Raw genomic sequence first — 19550 nt, forward strand, 5'->3', positions numbered from 1 at the left:
AAATAATTCCAGGAAATGCAATAAAGACGCTGAGGGAGAAAGAAAGCATTGAGACAGGACTGAGTGTTCATAGTTACATAAGCTGGTAACACCTACTACCGTTTTTTATGCTTCATGCTGTTCAGAATGTTCAGACCATTCATGTTCTATGCTCTTGTTTTTCTTCTTCAAACTGATCTCTTTTCAGTTTTGTTTGTTGGAGAGCTTCAGCTTTTGAACAGAGCCCACCTAGTAGGAGATTGTTTTTTTTTTAAGTCACTGAAATAACTTTTAAGATTTTACTTTCCATATACCATCACTCCACTGTGCATTCCGTTAAAAAGTTGACTTAAGTAGCAATAAATGTTCTATTTATAATTTACTTTTTCTTCCCGTTCCAAATCTCTTTCCAGGAAATGACCCACTCATGGCCTCCTCCTTTGACAGCAATACACACGCCTAGTACAGCTGAGCCCTCCAAATTTCCTTTTCCCACAAAGGTAATTCCTTACAAGTCTAGTAGGCACTGCATCCACACCAGTGACAAGGTCTGAAGTATTGCTGTGTGCTGGATTAATCAAGTACTGTTTGTTGAACTCTTTAGAGAATAGGTTAACACTGCAATTAATTTAGCTCCTAAAGTGCTTCCTAATGCTTTCAAATGCTTCTTCACTCTTCAGTTATGTCAATAAGAATGTCTTACATGTGTGTAGGATTTTGTAGGGTATGAAAGTAATCAAGACTTTATAATAAATTCTTTTTTTTTTTTTTAATCTTTTCCTTAGGGGGGAACAACAGCTACAGGGGGGAAAGTGAGGCGGCATTTCTGCTTCCTAATTCAGAATTTAGGCACATATAGACACACATTGACACTTGTCATACCTCCTGTATTGTTTAAAAGTTTAATGTGATCAGCTACATTTGTGGTGGTTTTAATAGCAAGGTAAATTGCCGACTTAGAAGATTCTGTTGAAGTATTTGTGAACAATATCTTTAAAACATTCCCCTTTTTTTTGGTTTTGGTTTTTGTACTTTTGGATAACCTTCAGAATATAGAAATCTAACCTCAGATCTGTGTTCAGTCCAGCCTGGTATACATGCATATTGTTAACATATTATCACTATTCCTTTCCATAATGTCATTGAGATTTTAATCTACCCAAACCAGAATTTGCCATGTTATATACTAAACATATTTTCTAATGATAATTTTTTCTTAAAAAAATGTAATTCATTATTGATTTTAAGGTAAAACATTACACTTTGGAAGGAAAAATGAACTGTAGGGAACAGCAGAAGAAATAAAACCCATTTTATGTAAAAATTAGATTTATCAGTATTTATGAGATTTAGCAGTGGCACAACCTTGGATTTACAAACCTTAATATTTTATTAACTAGAGATTTTCATTTTTCTTTCTAGGATTCTCAGCATATCAGTTCTGCAGTCCCAAACCAAAGTAAGTAAATATGTGGAACTGATTATTGCACTGGAGAATAAAGCATGTTTTTTACTGTTTTAATATAGAAAATATTCATGGAAAATGATGAGGTTAACTTTAGCAGAGATGAGGTTAAAGCTAGGAAGGGCAAACATAAAGCTGTTCTCTAGGTGGAGTTTCAGATTAATGCAAAGAGTTAATGAAAGTGTCTTACTTAAGTACCTAACAAATATAATTTGGCATTACCTGACATATGATAAATATCTCGAGAGTGACTCTAAAAGCATATACAATTACCCAGGAATTGTATGAAAAAACAAATTGGAGTATTTTCTGTGTTTCTTGCATTTATTTTAAACAAAAGAAATTTCTACAAGGAAGAGAACACACAGCTTCTTTAGACCTGTATATATTGGCCATATAATTCGTTTTTGGTTTTTTTAAATGGATTGTAAAGACTGGAGAATTCAGGAGGAAACAGAACCTTCACTGGATCTAGCCTCTCTCTTCATCTGTAACCCTTTGGTTCACTAAATTCTTTGTTTCCCAACTATATGCAAGGCATTTCAAGCCTTACAAAAATGACTGATGTACTTCTAGTCATTTAGTTCATCAACATATGGTGAGTGCCCAAGTTACGATGTATTGGTCTTCACAGGGCTTAGGGAGACCAAAGTAAGGTGCGTGGTGTGTTCATATGTGTGGGAGAAGGTTGCTCATAGATATTCCATGAAGGTAACTCTTCTTCAGATCTCTCCATCTCATTCTTTTCCCTCACTTATATTTTTCCCTTGATTATCCAGTTATTTCAATTGCAAGGATTTGAGGAGAACAAAAGAGATGAGGAAAAATAAAAAATGGAATTAGTCTTTCTCTAGAATAGGGGAAGCCTATAGCCTAAGAGTCAAATCTGTTGTCCAGCTAGTTTTCATAAAGAAGGTTTTATTAGGACACACCCATGCTCATTCATTTATCATCATGTCTCACACTATATAGCAAGCAAAGTTTAAAATAGTTCCATCGGACCTTTACAGAAAAAGTGTGCTTCTCCCTGCTCTACAGATACTGAGTAAGACCTTGTGAGTAACTCCTAACTAAATTTCTCCCAAATGCAGAGATATGGACCTGACCATCTTGCATGGTATTGGGGAGACTGGGAAATCTTTGTTTCTCAACCTCTTGGCAGCCCATCCAAAGACAGATAACAAGTGAAGTGGCACAGCTCAGCTGTGGACAGGACTGCTATGCACCCTTCTCCTTCTTGCTCCTCCACCCCTCAATTCCCCCCACCTTCTAGGGCTGCCAGTCACGCATATTATATGCCTTCCACTGAGTCACTCACAGTTTGCATGATTGCTACCTCCTGGTTTAAAAAGACCCTGTGATCCTTCAAACTGTGTGATTTCTCCTTTTAGCACAATACAGTTGAACTTTGCCGGGGGTGGAGGCCCTCCAGGCCTGTGGAACAGTGTAGGCTGAGTCCTCGTTGCCCTGATGAAGTTTTCAGATGCTGGCAGGTCATCCATAGGTCTGGGCTCAGCAGATGCTTATTACCTTGGGGTCTTTTATGCTGCTGCCGTTCTGTCTGTTGGTTCTGGGAAAGCTGGTTTACCCCTGTGAGAATGTGGGCGGGAGTGAGAGAGGGGTGCTAGTCGGACCCAAGAGGGGTCTGGTTGTGTGCTGGTTGAAGACGGAGTGGAGTATGTGCAGATAATAGCTTTCAGAGAGGTGAAGTGTGACATCTGTTTCTCAAAGTATGCCCAACAAGCAAATTCAAATTTCATGAAAAATTAGGCTTTTGGAGTCTGTAGAGAATGAAGTGGTAAAGAACCCGCTTGCCAATGCAAGAGACAAAAGAGATGCGAGTTCGATCCCTGGGTCGTGAAGATCCCCTGGAGGTAGGCACAGCAACCCACTCCAGTATTCTTGCCTGGAGAATCCCATGAACAGAGGAGCCTGGCGGACTACAGTCCATGGGGTTGCAAAGATTCAGAGATGACTGAAGCGACTTAGGATGCATGCACACAGAAAATGAAGTATATCCCATATATACATCCCTGTATGTCCCAGGATTTATGTCCACATGTGCAGAAAAGCACAGCTGCTTGAGGATTACCAGAGCCTCATGGAGCTTAGGACCTGGTCAGGATGTCTGTGTGGAAGCCCCTGTGCATGGACTTTAGCTCCTTTAATTTGTAATCCCAGCCCTAATTTGCTAGCCAGAAGGGGAAACGAACTGAAAATACTGGGTAAGAGCTGCTGCCCCCATGAGGATGAAGCCCTGAACTGCAGTTATTTAAGGGTCTTCTGGGTCATTTGCGGTTACTCTACTCCCCGCTGTCTGAAAGGCACCCACATTGCCATTCAGCTTCTGCGTCAGGTCCAGACACAGACACGATCTCCCAGCTGCTCTTCAGCCTCTACACTTAACACTTCCTGTTCCTTTCTGGGTTATGTCAGGTAACACCAGCAGGTTCCTCTTTCTGAGAAATTGTTGTATCGTGCCTAGTGGCGTCTCAAAGTATTAACATCCCATTATGGCACTCGGAGCCCTCTGACCTCCCCAGAGCCCTTCACGTTGCCCTCCACACACTCTGCACCCCAACCTTCGCCTTTCTCACCTGCACCATTTCAATTGCTCCCACGTTTCCTGCCTTCCTTCACATCGTCTCTTCTGCCTGAGGGCCTTCTTCGCCCTCATCTCCCGCTTGCCCGCAGTCATTTCTGTCAAAAATCTCACCCATCCTTTGCAACAGACACACTTAATTTTGTTTCTTTTCTGATTTGCCTTCTTTCGTCATGACCAGTGGTGTGATGCATCTCTAGATTCCCAGGACGTTTCATTTAGACGATGGGTTTGTGTGCGGATCTCTTGTTCCCGGTTGCTGTCCCACCGTCAGCTGTACACTCATCGAGGACGGGGGCAAATGTCTGGAGCAGCTAGGTGTCTATAAGAGGCAGTTTGTGACCAGCAGTTGAATGAATGAATCGGGGGTGTTGAATGATGGGGGGACAGGTGGGAGCACATGAAAGAGAGTGCTAGCAAATCGCTGATGGATGTGTGACATCAAACCAGGTGGGGTGGCGTCACGGTGCTTACAGGAGCCCCCGTCAGCGGACCCCAAGAGAGTCTTCTGTGGGGTCGGCTGGCCAGGCAGCACTCTCAGGGTTTTTCAGTTCTGAGTAAGCCTTCTCTCAAGATGTAACATAAATGTTATTTTATAATAGCTCTCTGTTGACAAAATTTAAGTGTACTAAGTGTTTTTAGGTGAAAAGGTGGTGGGAAATAGCAGGGAAAAAAAGGGTGGGGTTTATAACTAACAGTCTCATGAATTTGTCATTGTGCTCATCTGATCATTTTTCCCTCCTCCACAGAACAATATGATACATCTTCCAAAACTCACAGTAATTCTCAGCAGGGAACATCGTAAGTAACATGCTTTTGTTTATTAAAAGTTTATAATGTTATAATTTCCCATGTAAATCTGTTGCTTAGATTCCCCTCCCCCCCCCCCCCCCCCCCCCCTTGCTTTTAAAAGATGACTCATAAAACACTGCTGAGTTGTGAAGGGAAGAAATGACCTACATTTCTATTGGGGTTAAGTTCTCCTGTTGAAAGTTGAGGCACCTTAAGCATTTGCTAAGGGGGTTTTCCCAAAAAGAAAGGCGTTTGAGCCATTATTTACATGTTAATTCTGGAAAATAGAAGGTTTTAGCTTTATAAATTTCAGTCTTAAATAGCTTTAGCTTTTGGAAGCAAATTGGGGGGGGGGATGTACACAGTTTCAGACTTTCTGCCACTTTTTTGGCCTCGTTTTAACTACTAAAGAATGTCTTGCTGCCCAGCTGTTCTTTATTAAGGCCAAGTAAGTCCAGATATGTTTGGGGTTTTTGAAACAGTTGAAACTACATAGTAGAGATTTTTAAACCAGCGTTTTGACCTAATTTGTCATTTCTTGGTGGTATTGAACTAATAATTCTTTCCATGACTAGCAGTGGTTCAGCTAGTTAGTGAGGAGATCTTTCTCGCCTCAGATATTTGATCAGTTACTACAACTTTCTTCTCATTTTAAGGCCTAGTATTTGTCCATGCATTTTTGGAAGGTGGTGCTGTGCTGGATTGAATATTTTGGAAACTACATAGTTGAGGCAAAGAGGTTGTTTTCTCTCTTCACCATGACTGAATATGAGACTGGGTAAAATAACTATTTCCAGAGCCAGGTCCTCGATGTAGTTACTTTCACTTCTTGATGGTAAAGTAAGAAAAAAAAAATTTGTTGTTGTTGTTGAAAAGATAAATTTATTATAGTTTCCAGGTTGGATTTAGGTGTATAATAAAAATCTGTTGATTAATTTTTGCTCTATTTTACTTTACTGGAAAAAAAAATTAACCCTATGTTAGTTATTCTTTGCCTTTTGTTGTTGTTGCCTTTTCTTTTTCTCTTTCTTTTTGCTTAAAAAACAAAAAGTTTTCTTCCTCCTGTGTTCTGAAGATCAAGAATCACTGCCTTAGATTGCATTTAGAGGTGCAGGTGATTGGTTAAGCCAGTTGGTGGCTGGTGAAGGATTGACAGGACACCTCCAGGGACCACACTTGCAATAACCCTGTGGATGCTTTGTGACTTCCCTCAGGTTGTACACCTTGTGCTCTTGGTGTGATGGTTGGTAGTAAAGCCACATAGACCATAAGAGGACCCAACTAATGTCTTTACTGGGGGCAGCGAGGGAAGGCAAGTTGAAGTGCTTGCAGCCCTTCAAGAACTTGGCAATAAGAACAGAGACAAGGAGCTCCCTGAGCAGCAGAGCGAGTGGGGGCAGCTGCACCTAAGGAAGGAAGAGGCGTGTCCTGGGCTGGTGTATAGAGGGAGAAAGGCCCCTGGATCTGACCTGGTCCGAGCTGCCCCTGCCCACTTCGTTTTCCATCAGCTTTCAGACTGAGGTCATTCGTAGGGACTCAGAGCGTTTTCTGTGACCATTTTGCTACTTGGGGTTGCTTTCCTGATGAAGTGAGTTAAACCACAGAAATCAGAGGTTCCTGCAAGTTTATCACAGATATGCTCATATCCTGGGACACGTGTAGTGTTTTATTTTTTAATTTGAAAAATTTTAAATAATTTATACGTGTATTTATTTTTTGGCTATGCTGGGTCATTGTAGCTGTGCAAGGGCTTTCTCTAGTTGCAGCGAGCAGGGACTACTCTCTAGTTGTAGTACCTGGGCTTCTCACTGCCGTGGCTTCTCTTACTGCTTCTCTATGGCACTCGGGCTCAAATGTTGTGGTGCGCCGGCTTAGCTGCCCCGTGGCATGTGGAATCTTCCCGGACCAGGGATCGAACCTGTGTCCCCTGCGTTGGCAGGCGGATTCTTAACCACTGTACCAGTGGGGAAGTCCCTGTAGTGTTTTCTGGATAAAAGCTATTGCTTTGCCATGTATAAAATTAACCTAGAGAAGAACATTTGTTTTGATCCTAATAGATTTGGAGAAGGGAGGAAAGCAGGGCCTGGTGCAGGCAGAGAGGACAAGAGTGATATAGGAGAGAGAAATCTTGAGGCTGGATGAATACAGTGGGTTGTATGCCCAGGGGGTTGGCAGTATTGATTAGCGCCAAAATGAAATGTCCCTATGGGGAAAAGAATCACTTTTATGGAGATTGGATGACAGCAGAGTCCCAGTTAATTCTGTCGAGTGCCAGTGTTGTTTCAGAGTTAGTATGGTAGATCCCTTAGCACTCATAGGTTCGTTTGATCTCGGGTCAGCCTGAGGGTTCTTGACAAGCAGTTAAACTGTCTGAGTGACACAGAGCCTGGCAGGGAGACCATCTAATGCACTTCGGATGTCAGGAAAGAAGATGTTAATTTCAGGGTCATTTGTACTTTGGTTTTAAAAATCAATCTAGGTCTTAATACTTTTTCTTTCAGAGTTCCTAGTACTTGGGACTCCTTACAAAAGTGGAGTGGTGCTTATAGAAGCGAGAAAAGACCTGGCACTGGAGAATAAGCTGTGGAGGGTCTGTGTTACCTTTTAACATCTGTCCAGACTTGGGCGCGGGTGTGCAGTAGCCAGGTGGTAGAAGAATGTAGGTGTGAAAGAAATGTCTTGAATCCGTTACGTTTAATCTCTGTAGGTGAAACTCTAGTTAGCTGTCAAGTGATGAGTTTGTTCTACCACGCACCACAAGGAAGGGATTAGCAAGGAATCCAATGCTATTTGCCCCCAAGTTTAGGGGAGGGGATGTTGATTTAAGGGCTCCTAGCTTTGGAATTCTCTGCCTTTCCAAGACTTAGGTCTGTTGAGTTCTCAGGGCCCAGTACAAAGTATTTCCTTTTTCTGCTGTTATGCCCTTTGGGCTTCCCAGGTGGCTCAGTGATAAAGAATCTGCCTGCCACGCAGGAGAGATGGGTTCAGTCCCTGGGTCGGGAAGATCCCGTGGAGGAGGGCATGGCAACCCACTCCAGTATTCTTGCCTGGAGAATCCCATGGACGGAGGAGCCTGGTGGGCTACAGTCCATGGGGTCGCAAAGAGTTGACTATGACTTACTGACAACAGCAACATTATTTCCTTCACGTGTGTGATTGTGGTTAGTACATTCAGACAGTTTCCTAATATCAGTGCTTTCGCCAGCCTCTCAAAAGGGATAACGTGCTAATGTTTGAGAAACTGTACAGCAGTTGATGGGCGTTGTTGTGACCGACTTGCTTCTCCTTCCCACCTGCTACCTCCCCCCACATTGCCAAGTCCTAACTAGATGGTGCCCTCCTTTCTGTTTGTTTTTGCTTCAGAAATCATCAGTTAGAGAAATGAGCAATTACAGCAATTTGAAAAAAATTTTTAAAATTTATTTATTTACAACTGTGCTGGGTCTTTATTGCTGCACAGCATGTGGAATCTTCCTGGATCCAGGGATCAGACCCATGTCTCCTGCATTGGCAGGTAAATTCTTTACCACTGAGTCACCAGGGAAGCCCAGCAATTTGAAATTTTTATTACTTACTTGGAACATTTCTTTCCACATGAGGGCAAGCATTTGAACCTGAAGACTGGGGTTGGGATTGTCCCGGAAGTTCGATTGGGCTTCACTGGTGGCTCAGATGGTAAAGTATCCATCTGCCAATGCAGGAGACCCAGGGTTCAATCCCTGGGTTTCGAAGATCCCCTGGAGAAGGGAATGGCAACCTATCCCAGTATTCTGGCCTGGAGAATTCCATGGACGGAGGAGCCTGGCATGCTGCTATCCATAAAGTCACAAATTAACACAACATTATAAGTCAGCTGAACTTCAATTAACAAAAAAGGTTGTGTGTTATGAACGTGTCTTACCTGAGATCTTTATATCACTTGACAGCTCTGACTTAAAGGGCTATTTGCTGATAAATGTTTGGAAGAAGTATTAACAGTAGAAGTTACCCTAAGGGGATAAACTTATAAATTATTTGTCCTTGAGAGTATACCCCTGTCCCTTATTCACAGTTCTTCAGCTCTTTTGTAAACAAGGAACATATATTTGTGCTGGTCAGTGATACATTTGTACATCTACAGTAAACCTTCAGCTTCTCAGAATGTAAATAAAGAGCTTTTCATTACTAATCATAATTCTTGGTTCTCAAATATCTGGCATTGCTGGAAGAAGATGCACTTTGCTTTTATTCCCAACTGAATAAGTAATTGTGAATCCAAAGTTACTGGTATTCATAATTATTTTAGTGACGTAGATACAGAAGAAAATGTTCTGTTTCTCAAGAGAAAAAAAAGTAGAGGTATTAAATGAAAGAGAATAAGGAATATAGCTTTTTTTTTTTTTTTTTAATGAGTTACTATTAGCCATGCTATGGAGATGTCAGAAATTATAATACTGGGTACTGAAAAATTTCCATGCTTGAGTGAAAGCAAACAAATGGTCATTCTGAACAGTGTTTGAAAAATTTGCTTATTTCAGAATTATAGTTACTGCAACACATAAACCAATATTCGGAAAATGGTAAAATTCCCAAATGCAGAAGCACCTCCTTTCATGGTAGAATTACAGTCTTTTGGAATAGTCAATTTAATTCTTGGATTTCTGGCTTTAGTAGACCATATTCTAGGATCTCTTGCAGGACAATATTTAACTTAACATTGTATTTTTTATGCTAGGGACTTGCATAATATTGAAGGGATTTTCTGGTGAAGCTATGAAGTGGAGCCTATATATATTTTTATATTAACTTTTTGGTGGTGCTGGGTCTTCATTGCTGCACGTGGGCTTTCTCTAGTTATAATGCTTAGGCTTCTCATTGCGATGACGTCTCTTGTCTCAGCGCACAGGCTCCGGGCACACGGGCTTCCGGAGTTGCGGCATGTGGGCCAGTAGTTGCCCCAAGGCATGTGGACGTCTCTTGGACCAGTTATTGAACCTGTGTCCCCTGATTTGGCAGATGGATTCTTAACCACTGGACCTGCAGAGCATATTTTAAGTAATTATGAAAAATACTCCTAAAGTGCTGGACAGTTGTCTTCTCCAAATTATTCCCCTTGGATCTATATATATTTCCCAAATGATGGCTTGAACTATTCTGGGAGTACCCCTTTAGGATAATATATACTTGGTCTTAGACCAAAGGTCAAATAAAATAGACAAGGAGAATAAGTTTATCAAGTGCCTGTTGTACAGTAGGTGTTACATAAATGAGTTTGTTTATGTTCTGCATAAGAAAAATCATTCTCATTCTCTAACATGCTTTGACCCTAATCATATAAATATTATTCTCTGGGCTTGATGCCAGGCAATTTGGAGGTGCTTCCAAAAGTTGCCTCCATTCATCCATTCAGTACTTAATTCTTAAACACATGCTGTGTGGCTGGTGCTTGGGAAAACAGTAGCCAACAAGATAAAGTCCTTGTCTTCCATGTCTATGCAGGTGGCATAGAATACAAACTAGGTGATGTGATAGGGACACTCTTGAGGAGGCATTTGGGGTGGTGGTGGTGTTGATACTTCTGGGAGGCTCAGGAAAGTCTCTCAGAGAAGGTGGCATTTGATCTGGAACCTGAATGGTGAGAGGGAGGCAGATAATACTTGCCACCTTAAAAGGGGCTTGATGGGCTGCAGGCTCTGAAGGCATTTGAAAACCAAGGAAATCAACCCTGAATGTTCACTGAAGGGATGATGCTGGAGCTCCAGTATACTTTGGCCATGTGATGCAAAGAGCTGATTCATTGGAAAAGACCCTGATGCTGGGTAAGATTGATGGCAGAAGGAGAAGGGGCCAGCAGAGCATGAGATTGCTAGATAGCATCATTGACTCAATGGACATGAGTTTGAGCAAACTCTGGAAGAGAACGGAGGACAGAGGAGCCAGGTGTGCTGCAGTCCATGGAGTTGCAAAGAGTCAAACATGACTGAGCGACTGAGCAGCAACAATTCTTATTGGAAGTGACTCAGTTCAGTTTAGTCACTCAGTCGTGTCTGACTCTTTGCAACCACCTGGACTGCAGCACACCAGGCTTCCCTGTCCATCACCAACTCCCAGAGCTTGCTCAAAACTCATGTTCATCGAGTCAGTGATGCCATCCAACCACCTCATCCTCTGTCATCCCCTTCTCCTCCTGCCTTCAGTCTTTCCCAGCATCAGGGTCTTTTTCAATGACTCAGCTCTTCGCATCAGGTGGCCAAAGTATTGGAGTTTCAGCTTCATCATCAGTCCTTCCAATGAACATTCAGGATTGATTTCCTTTAGGATTGATTGGTTGGATCTCGAAGGGACTCTCAAGAGTCTTCTCCAACACCACAGTCCAAAAGCATCAATTCTTCAGCGCTCAGCTTTCTTTATAGTCCAACTCGAACATCCACACATGACTACTGAAAAAACCATAGCTTTGACTAGATGGTCCTTTGTCGGCAAAGTAATGTCTCTGCTTTTTTAATATGCTATCTAGGGTCTAGTGAAAGTGACTACTTTGAAATAATAATTTGCATATGGAAGACATGGCTTCTAGGGTGTCCTTAGGGTCTATTTAAGTCTTATTTTTAATCATACTGGTAATTTACTTGAGTAAGTGACCCCAGAGTTTGCCCACTCAGCCACCTTGCAGAGGCCTCCGAGGCCTATAGCCTACCTCTTCACCTCCTTCTTTATGCTCCCCCAGCACCCCGAACACACACACACTCTTCCACTCTGGCCACACTGGCCTTTCTCCTGTGCCCTAATCACCCTCCCCCATTTCTTGCACTGTGTTCCCTTCTCCTCTCAGTCCCCTCCTTGGATGTCATCCCTTCATCTGTCCAGTCTTCCCTAACTAACCTGATGTAGAACAACAGCCTATAGCCATCTTTTTCTCTTATGCTTTTCTCCCCTCTGCAGGCTTGTTACACATTGAGAAAGAATGTAGTTTGGTTACTTATCTGCCTTCCCTGGGCTCTGAGTGCACAAGACAGGGATTTCTGTCTGCTTAGGGTTGTATCCCTAAAGTCCAGAGCAGGGCCTGGCACATAGTAAATACTCAGAATAAATAAAGAAGGAGAAAACATTGTGCATGAACTTAATTAAATACCTATAAGCAATGTTTAATAGAATATCATTTTCAGTAATCATTTTTCTAGATTTTGTTTCCAGTTGTCTAGAATGTCATCTGGTACTAGTATCTTGTTTATCATACTTAATGACTTAATCTTATTTATTAACTTCAGTGGGCTTCCCTGGTGGCTCAGACGGTAAAGAATCTGCTTGCAGTGCAGACCTGGGTTTGATCCCTGGGTTGGGAATGGCTATCCACTCCAGTATTCTTGCCTGGAGAATCCTATGGATGGAAGAACATATCTGGCTATGGTCCATAGGGTCACAAAGAACTGGACATGATGGAGCTTTTAACACACACAGACTTCAGCTTTTCACTCATTTATACCCTTGTGATTTTTCTCATGTCCTTGTTTGACTTCAGAAATCTTCACTTCATCCATGGAGTTTAAATAATCTTTCACACCTCTAGGTTTTGTTTTGTTTTGTTTTGTTTTGTTTTGCCTTATTTACCTTAAGGTCACATACTGTAGTGAATCATGTATCCAGTCACTTTTCCCTCTGCCCTATTAGCCCACCATCTCCCATAGACGGTCTCTCCTAAACTTGAATTCTGCCAATTACCGTCACCATTTGGAGAGTCTCCAGTTTTATGTTGTGTCACAGTGTCTTAGGGGCTCTGCTTTTTCATTTTTAAAAATTTATGATATGTGGAGCCCTCTAAGTAACTTGTCACCTCCCATCACCTCCTGCACAAAGCATTTGCAGTCCTTATTTCTGCCCTTCCAAAAAAGAAATCAAATCCTGATATAATTTAAACATCTGGGAAATATGAGAATTGTGCAGGTTTACACGTTCTCACATGCTCATTAGTGGTTTTTGAAAAGTACATATCACTTCATTTGCCATTATGGGCACACCTAATGCCAGGGTGGTGACTTATTAATCGCAAGCAACTACTTTGAGCTTGCCTCCACTTGCTCTTTTCCAAATCAAAGGTATGGCCCGATCATAGGAAATGTTAAGCTAAGAAATCAGTGTATTGAAAGAGTTTTGGGTTCTGAATTGAGATGTTACAACATATTGGCAGTTGAAGCTTTGGGTAAGCCTAGTACTAAGGGATAGTAAAAGAATAAAGGCTTGTCTGGTGTGTCTTCACACAGTATCATCAGGCTCTGAGCTGCTGAAGCATGCCTGCTGGAACCTGTATGCAGCTCTTTCAGCTTTGCAGAACAGCTGTCTGAAGAATGCATTTGTTTCAAAGAGGTTTGAGGATTGTTTGTAACCCTTCAGTAAGAAGTTTACTTAACCGATCACGTAAAATGTGGTTAAACCTACATGGTAGTTCAAAGAGTCGCTTTACCTGAGCATTTGCTTTCTTTTGAACAGTGCCAGGCCTGGCCATATGGTTCCCTATGCTTTGAAATAATTTTTTTTTTTCCCCTTAGAGTTTGGAAATGAAATTCGTTACTTGATCAGTTTAAATAGTATGTAAACTAGTCCATCCTAAAGGAAGTCAGTCCTGAATATTCATTGAAAGGACTGATGCTGAAGCTGAAACTCCCATACTTTGGCCACCTGATGCAAAGAACTGACTCATTTGAAAAGACCCTGATGCTGGAAAAGATGGAAGGCAGGAGGAGAATAGGGTATTCATTTTACTCCAGCAGTATAGTTCTTACTTTCTTTTAAACCAGAGTCTTTCTCTCAGTGGCTTCTGGCACTTAGTTTTCATGCTCTGTTAGGTTTTTTCACCACTGTCCTATATTGGCCACAGCTAGGAGATGGTATCCAATGAAACGGCTTTTGCATGCCAGCTCCAGCATATAACCAACTTCATGATTTTAGGCAAGTTAGGCGGCTATTCTGAGCTGTTTCTTCATCCCTTAGGATGTGAGGGGGTGATCAGAGCCAGCCCATGGGGTTGTGCATAAAATCAGTGCAAGTTCAGATCACAGAAAGGGCACAGCTATGTGGTACTGTTACTTAATCAGCAAAAGGGATGCTGTTTATTCAACCAGTTTCTTAGGCTGCCTGCCAAGTTCTAGATAAAATATGAAGGCGAAAATGACTTGATCCTACCTCAGAAAAACTTACAGTTCAGTCTGGCCCTTGGGTCTTATGTTTCTTAACTTAGGTTTTATTAGTATGAAGGAGACTAGATCTAGGAGGTTTGCGTCTCGTTTAGTCGGTGCAGAGGTGCTCACCCAAATGTGCTGCAATTTGTCATCTTGACAGTAAGAGACCAGTCTATTGCACATATCAGTAGAGTGTAGTATATGAAGAATAGCATGCTGCTGCTGCTGCTAAGTCGCTTCAGTCGTGTCCGACTCTGTGCGACCCCATCGATGGCAGCCCTCCAGGCTCCCCCGTCCCTGGGATTCTCCAGGCAAGAACACTTTAGTGGGTTGCCATTTCCTCCAGTACATGAAAGTGAAAAGTGAAAGTGAAGTCGCTCAGTCGTGTCCGACTCTTAGCGACCCCATGGACTGCAGCCCATCAGGCTCCTCCATCCATGGGATTTTCCAGGCAAGAGTACTGGAGTGGGGTGCCATTAATCTATCTTATATGAAGATCCTAAAACATAATTGGTATGGTAATTTAGTGATATGCATGGCCTCAAATTCAGATAGTTGCGGCACAAGTAGGGGAGTTTAGCAACTGATCCCTTTAAGCATAACACCTCTACCTGTCTTCAAGTTACATTTTTTCCCAACTATATAGATTCTGTTTTAAAAAAATTATAATGGCATTGATGTTTAATTTTCTTTATTAACAAAACTTAGTCATGTTTTTTAAGTAAAGTTTATTCTTTTTAGAGATACAGTACATGTTTGTTATCCGAAACTTGAGAAAATATTTCTTTCCCCACTACTGATTTATATTGAGCTAACCATTGCTAATGATAGAATAAACCTTGGTTTCTGGAAGATTCTGTGGCTACTCTTGGCTGAGTTGCAAGACATACACTATGTCTGCTGACTCTTGTGTCAAATAAATGATGCCCGTGAATTTCGATCAAGTGAAATGTTGGATTGGCCATTAAGTTGATTCATGCTTTCCTGTAAGATGGCATGGACAACCCAAAGGAACTTCTTGGCCAACCTAATACCACGTGTAAATCCTTAGTACATCCTACATAAGTGTTTGGTTTTGTTTGACCTTATTGGTTTCTTCTCTCTCTCTCTCTTTTGTTTTTCTGAGTTAATGCTTCCTTGGAGATATCTTTAGCAGTCTCTTTCACAGGTCACTATTGGTCAGCCCTTTCGGTCTTGAATAACCTGCAGGCCTGTTTTGTTATCATCTGCCTACCTAATACTCTGAAGGGGAGAAGGATCTAGGAGCATTTTTACAGTCCCTTTTCATTCCCTCAGAGGAAGTAGAGTAAAAGTCAGAACAAGTACCTTCTGAGTTACTGAACATACAGTATCTTATATACTTTCTGACTTGAGAGTATATATGCACAGAAGCTCGGCATTCAGTAGCTAAGCGAACAAAGTTTTTAGCTAGTCCTCTGCTTGCAACAGGAAGTGTGGTTGGATTACATGATCATTGATGTTTCAGGAAATTAAGGCAAATCAGCTTTATACAAAACAAACCCAATGAGTGGGAAACAAAGAGGTCCATTTACTGTGGTTTTGTTGTTGCTGGTTTATATTGAATATACTTTGCCAGGGTTTTTTTTCCCCCTAGTTATATTATATCTAACATTTCTTCCAAAGATATATCTTTTTTTAATTTATTTTTTTTATTGAAGGATAATTGCTTTACACAAAGATATATCTTTTATCTTCTGCTTGTGTATATCCCAGCCAGGCTGTTCTTAAAGCAGTAAACCTGTTGAGTGACTTTTTCTTGTACATCATTATGATTGCTGCTGCCAAGTTCTGCATCTGAAGGCTGTGTCTTCTAGCCTTGCTAAAATAGGATTTTAGCTTCTACTTGGTAAATATTGGGCTTCCCAGGTGGCAGGAGATGCAGAAGACTCGGGTTCGATCCCTGGGTTGGAAAGATCCCCTGGAGGAGGAAATGGCAACCCACTTCAATATTCTTGCCTGGAGAAACCCATGGACAGAGGAACCTAGTGGGCTACAGTCTGAAGGATTGCAACGAGTCTGACACGACTGAAAACACATAGATGAATATTGAGCAAGGTCTACATTTACAAGTGGCTAACAGTTTTCATTTTTGAAAACTTATCACAAGATGTTTTTCAGTGCATTTGTTGGTGAAAATAAGTCCTCGGCAGAATTATGACATTGCACATGGGGGTCATTTTGAAAGAGCCAAGTTTTATCCTTTACTTTCATTAGAAAATAAAGGGATTTTTTTTTTTAACCATAGATTCCCCCCAAAATAATGCCTGCTTACTTCAGTGGCAGGTTAGTGACTGAACAATGAGTTTGCAATAAAAATTGTTGGTAAGAATATTGAAGAGGTATTTCTAGAAGTACTGAAGGATTGTAGCTTCTATATAATTTGCTTTTTGGAACATCACTAATACTCCCTATTTTTTTCCCCCAGTTTCACTTACAACATTTCCTCAAATAGTCATGCTTGTAAATTTTGGGGGAAGTGGGAGGGAACAATTACTGATTTATTCCTTTGATGTTGGATATCTCCATGGAAGAAGGTAAAGAAGAGGATGGGTAGGGAAGGGGCTAAGATCAGAGTAAACAAGTACAGATTGGAAAATGTTTGCTTTTAATATTTAGGTTCATCATAAACCTGAATGCCTAGAGATAAGTCTTAGTATAACTTTGAGGACATGAACTGAGTTTCTTTCATATTTCTATCTGAATGATAGCAGTAAGGTTAATTGTTTTTTTTAGACAACAGTACTGTTTGAATTACTACTGCTTTGTCCACTGATTGGTGTTCAAGCAGACAGAAGAAGAGGTTTGTGTGTGTGAAAAAGTTCAATGTTAATAATGTCTTTTGGACAAAGATGTAACGTAGCTGTTTGGTGACAGTTGCCTCAATAAGCTTCATACATCTTATTCTGTATTTATTAAATTAATATAGTACTTTTAATAATATTTTAATAATTTATTTAATAATAAGTATTATTAAACTAATGTAATACAGAAGTATTAAATTAATAATAGTGCTTTTTAAGTGTCTGGCACTGTTTTTGTTGTTGTTTGTTTTCTTTGTGTGGACCTGGGAACTTAAGTCTCAGGGCTGGCAACAAACCCCTTGTTCCGCTTTTAATGCTCTGAATGTGTGAAACATTCAGCTTTGAAATGATAAAGAGCTTGGACTGGACAAGTTTCTGTGTTTAAATTGTAAAACTTAACATTTCCAGGAAAATGAAGCATTTGGTGAATAAAGAGAAGTTATACCTGTCCCACCCTCTCTTGTTTCATTAAGCACTTTTTCCTGTTTATATGTGAAAAAAGGTTTTTAGACATTACTTTAAATTCTGCAATGTCTCTGCCCCTGCCTGTTCCAGCATGCTCAAAGATGACCTTCAGCTCAGTGACAGTGAGGAGGACAGTGACAGTGATCAAGTAAGTTCTGTACACCCCATAATACCAAGACTCCTTGAATCCTCAGTATTTCCGAGCCACTTACCCTGTTTTTTTTTGTTCTTTTCCTGTCCTTCTTCCCCTTACTATGAATGTCTAGACCTCAGAGAAGCCACCTTTCGCACCTGCACCTCCAAGGTACCGTGTTCTGATTTCTCCGCATCTGTACAGAATGTTTGCTTGTTTCTGCCAAATGGGGAAATTAGTCTTATTCAGTACTTTCATAGCGTCTTCATGGGAGGAGATGGAAGATCACAGGTAAAAGAAAGGACCTGTTTAATATTGCGGAAGCTAAAGTCAGCCCTGGACAGGTTGTTTATAAAAGAGAAAGAGTCCCTGTGTCCACCTGAATCTTTAGTTGGCTTTGTATGTTTAAAATTGGAGCCTTTGAAATAAGCTTCAATCACTTTCATCAGTATTATGTAACCAGCATTTGAGAAGTTATATTGAAGAGCCCAGTGTTTTTATGAAAGAGACAGGTTTACTATGTCTTCAAAACTGAAGCCGAATTAGTTCTAGAAGTTGTTTTCCATAGTCCCTGTCTTCACAGTTGTGTCAATATTCCAATTGCTTTAGGTGCTTTTTAAAAATGAACTGCAATACATTCTAGTATGACAGAAAATGGTACTCTTTTCACTTTGTAAACAGCTAACCATATTTTAGAAAATGTAATGCTTTCATTGCTGAAAATGGAAATTTTCTGAACTACCTTTATTTACCATATCCTCTGATACTGAATTTAATGATTTAATATGCCAGTACCTGACCTCCATGGACAGAGAGTTCAGTTACCCTGTAGCTGTTTTAGTCCCTTGAGAGATGGTCATCCATTTTGAGACAAGCTCACTGCTGAAAACCTCTCATCCAACTGAGTTTCCTGTAAATGTGGGGGAAGGTCACTCAATTATGTGAGATCTTAAGGATTCATAAACTCTGCTTATTTATAGCTCATTTTGTTCAGTCATTTTTCATGACTTCTAACAACTTAGAAAATATGGCAAAGTAACCTAACTTTGTAATGGGAGTGGAGGAGGGGGAAAAAAGAGGGAAAAAAAAAAAAATCCCTGCAAAGTGGAGGATACATTAGAGGCAGGAATAATATTGAAAGTGTATCTCTTTCTGACTCTCACTGGCTTAAGCTTTTTAGCTACTACAAATTTGAAATGAGAAAATTCTGTTTTTATGTAGTGTTTGTTTAAAAATCGCCTCATCTAGTGCTTTTATTACTGTCTAATAATTTTTCATTATTCTAATTTAGTTATTTAATACATTGGTTATTTTGAAAATGTTTTGGGTAGATTTGGAGGCTTTCACAATTGTAGTTATTAACTGCTTTGGCTAATTCCATCCGGGGCAAAGCTTGAAGATATGCGTTGCCATTCTTTGTGTGTCCAGCAGTATGATCACTGTGTTTTCTCAGAGGCCTAGAGTTTTTGCCCTGTTTTGAAAACTTAACAGTTGTTATTCTCTCTGATATTCAGCTGATATTTGGGGATGATCTCTCATAAAGAAAGTCCATTTTATCATCTCCCCAAGAAGTGTGAGTGGATTATCACTTTCCAAAGGAACCCCATTTGTATTCAGCAGCCTCTGGCTACTCCGCAGTTGGTTCTCATATGAAGAATGCAGGGGCACTTCAATGGATTGGCTGTTCTTTTATAAGCCAACTTCTTTGGGTTTTATATTGCAGGCCTCAGCAAACTTAAAAGGTCAGAAAGTCAAGGTTTTAGGCTTTGTAGGCCATAAAGCCTGTGCTGCAACTGTTCAGCTCTGCTTTTGTAATACAGAAGCAGGCCCGGATGATGCAGAAAATAAAGGGGTGTGGATGTATTCCAATAAAACTTTATTTAGAAAAGCAGGCAGCCAGCTTAGGCTATGGTTTGTCAATGCCTGATCTGGAGTAGCTGGCATCTTGCAGTTTACATAGCTCACAGTGTTCTTCAGGAAAATCCCCCAGGCATTTGTTAGGCAATTATCTGGTGAGCTGTTTCAAGGGTTTTCACTGATTTTTGAGCCACCATGAATAGGCCTTGGTCTCAATTGGATATCATGGTCATGCATTGTAGTACTGCAAGGTAATCTTTTAAAAAAAACAAAACAAAAACTT

General features: G+C 40.7%; 1 protein-coding gene across 4 annotated transcripts in view; it reads left to right on the plus strand.

Annotated features, from left to right (window-relative positions):
* AFF1 (ALF transcription elongation factor 1) overlaps positions 1 to 19550 on the plus strand; it is a 142016-nt gene that overhangs the window by 87923 nt on the left and 34543 nt on the right. For 2 of the 4 annotated variants that reach the window (XM_052641631.1, XM_052641632.1), the window contains exons 5-9: positions 393 to 479; positions 1402 to 1438; positions 4796 to 4847; positions 17368 to 17425; positions 17544 to 17581. In XM_052641631.1, coding sequence (XP_052497591.1) covers positions 393 to 479; positions 1402 to 1438; positions 4796 to 4847; positions 17368 to 17425; positions 17544 to 17581 — 272 coding nt within the window. The remainder of the gene's footprint in view (positions 1 to 392; positions 480 to 1401; positions 1439 to 4795; positions 4848 to 17367; positions 17426 to 17543; positions 17582 to 19550) is intronic. The other 2 variants (XM_052641633.1, XM_052641634.1) reach the window with 1 other exon arrangement.

The sequence above is a fragment of the Budorcas taxicolor genome, chromosome 6 (genome assembly GCF_023091745.1).
Source record: "Budorcas taxicolor isolate Tak-1 chromosome 6, Takin1.1, whole genome shotgun sequence".
In the NCBI taxonomy this organism is placed as follows: Eukaryota; Metazoa; Chordata; class Mammalia; order Artiodactyla; family Bovidae; genus Budorcas; species Budorcas taxicolor.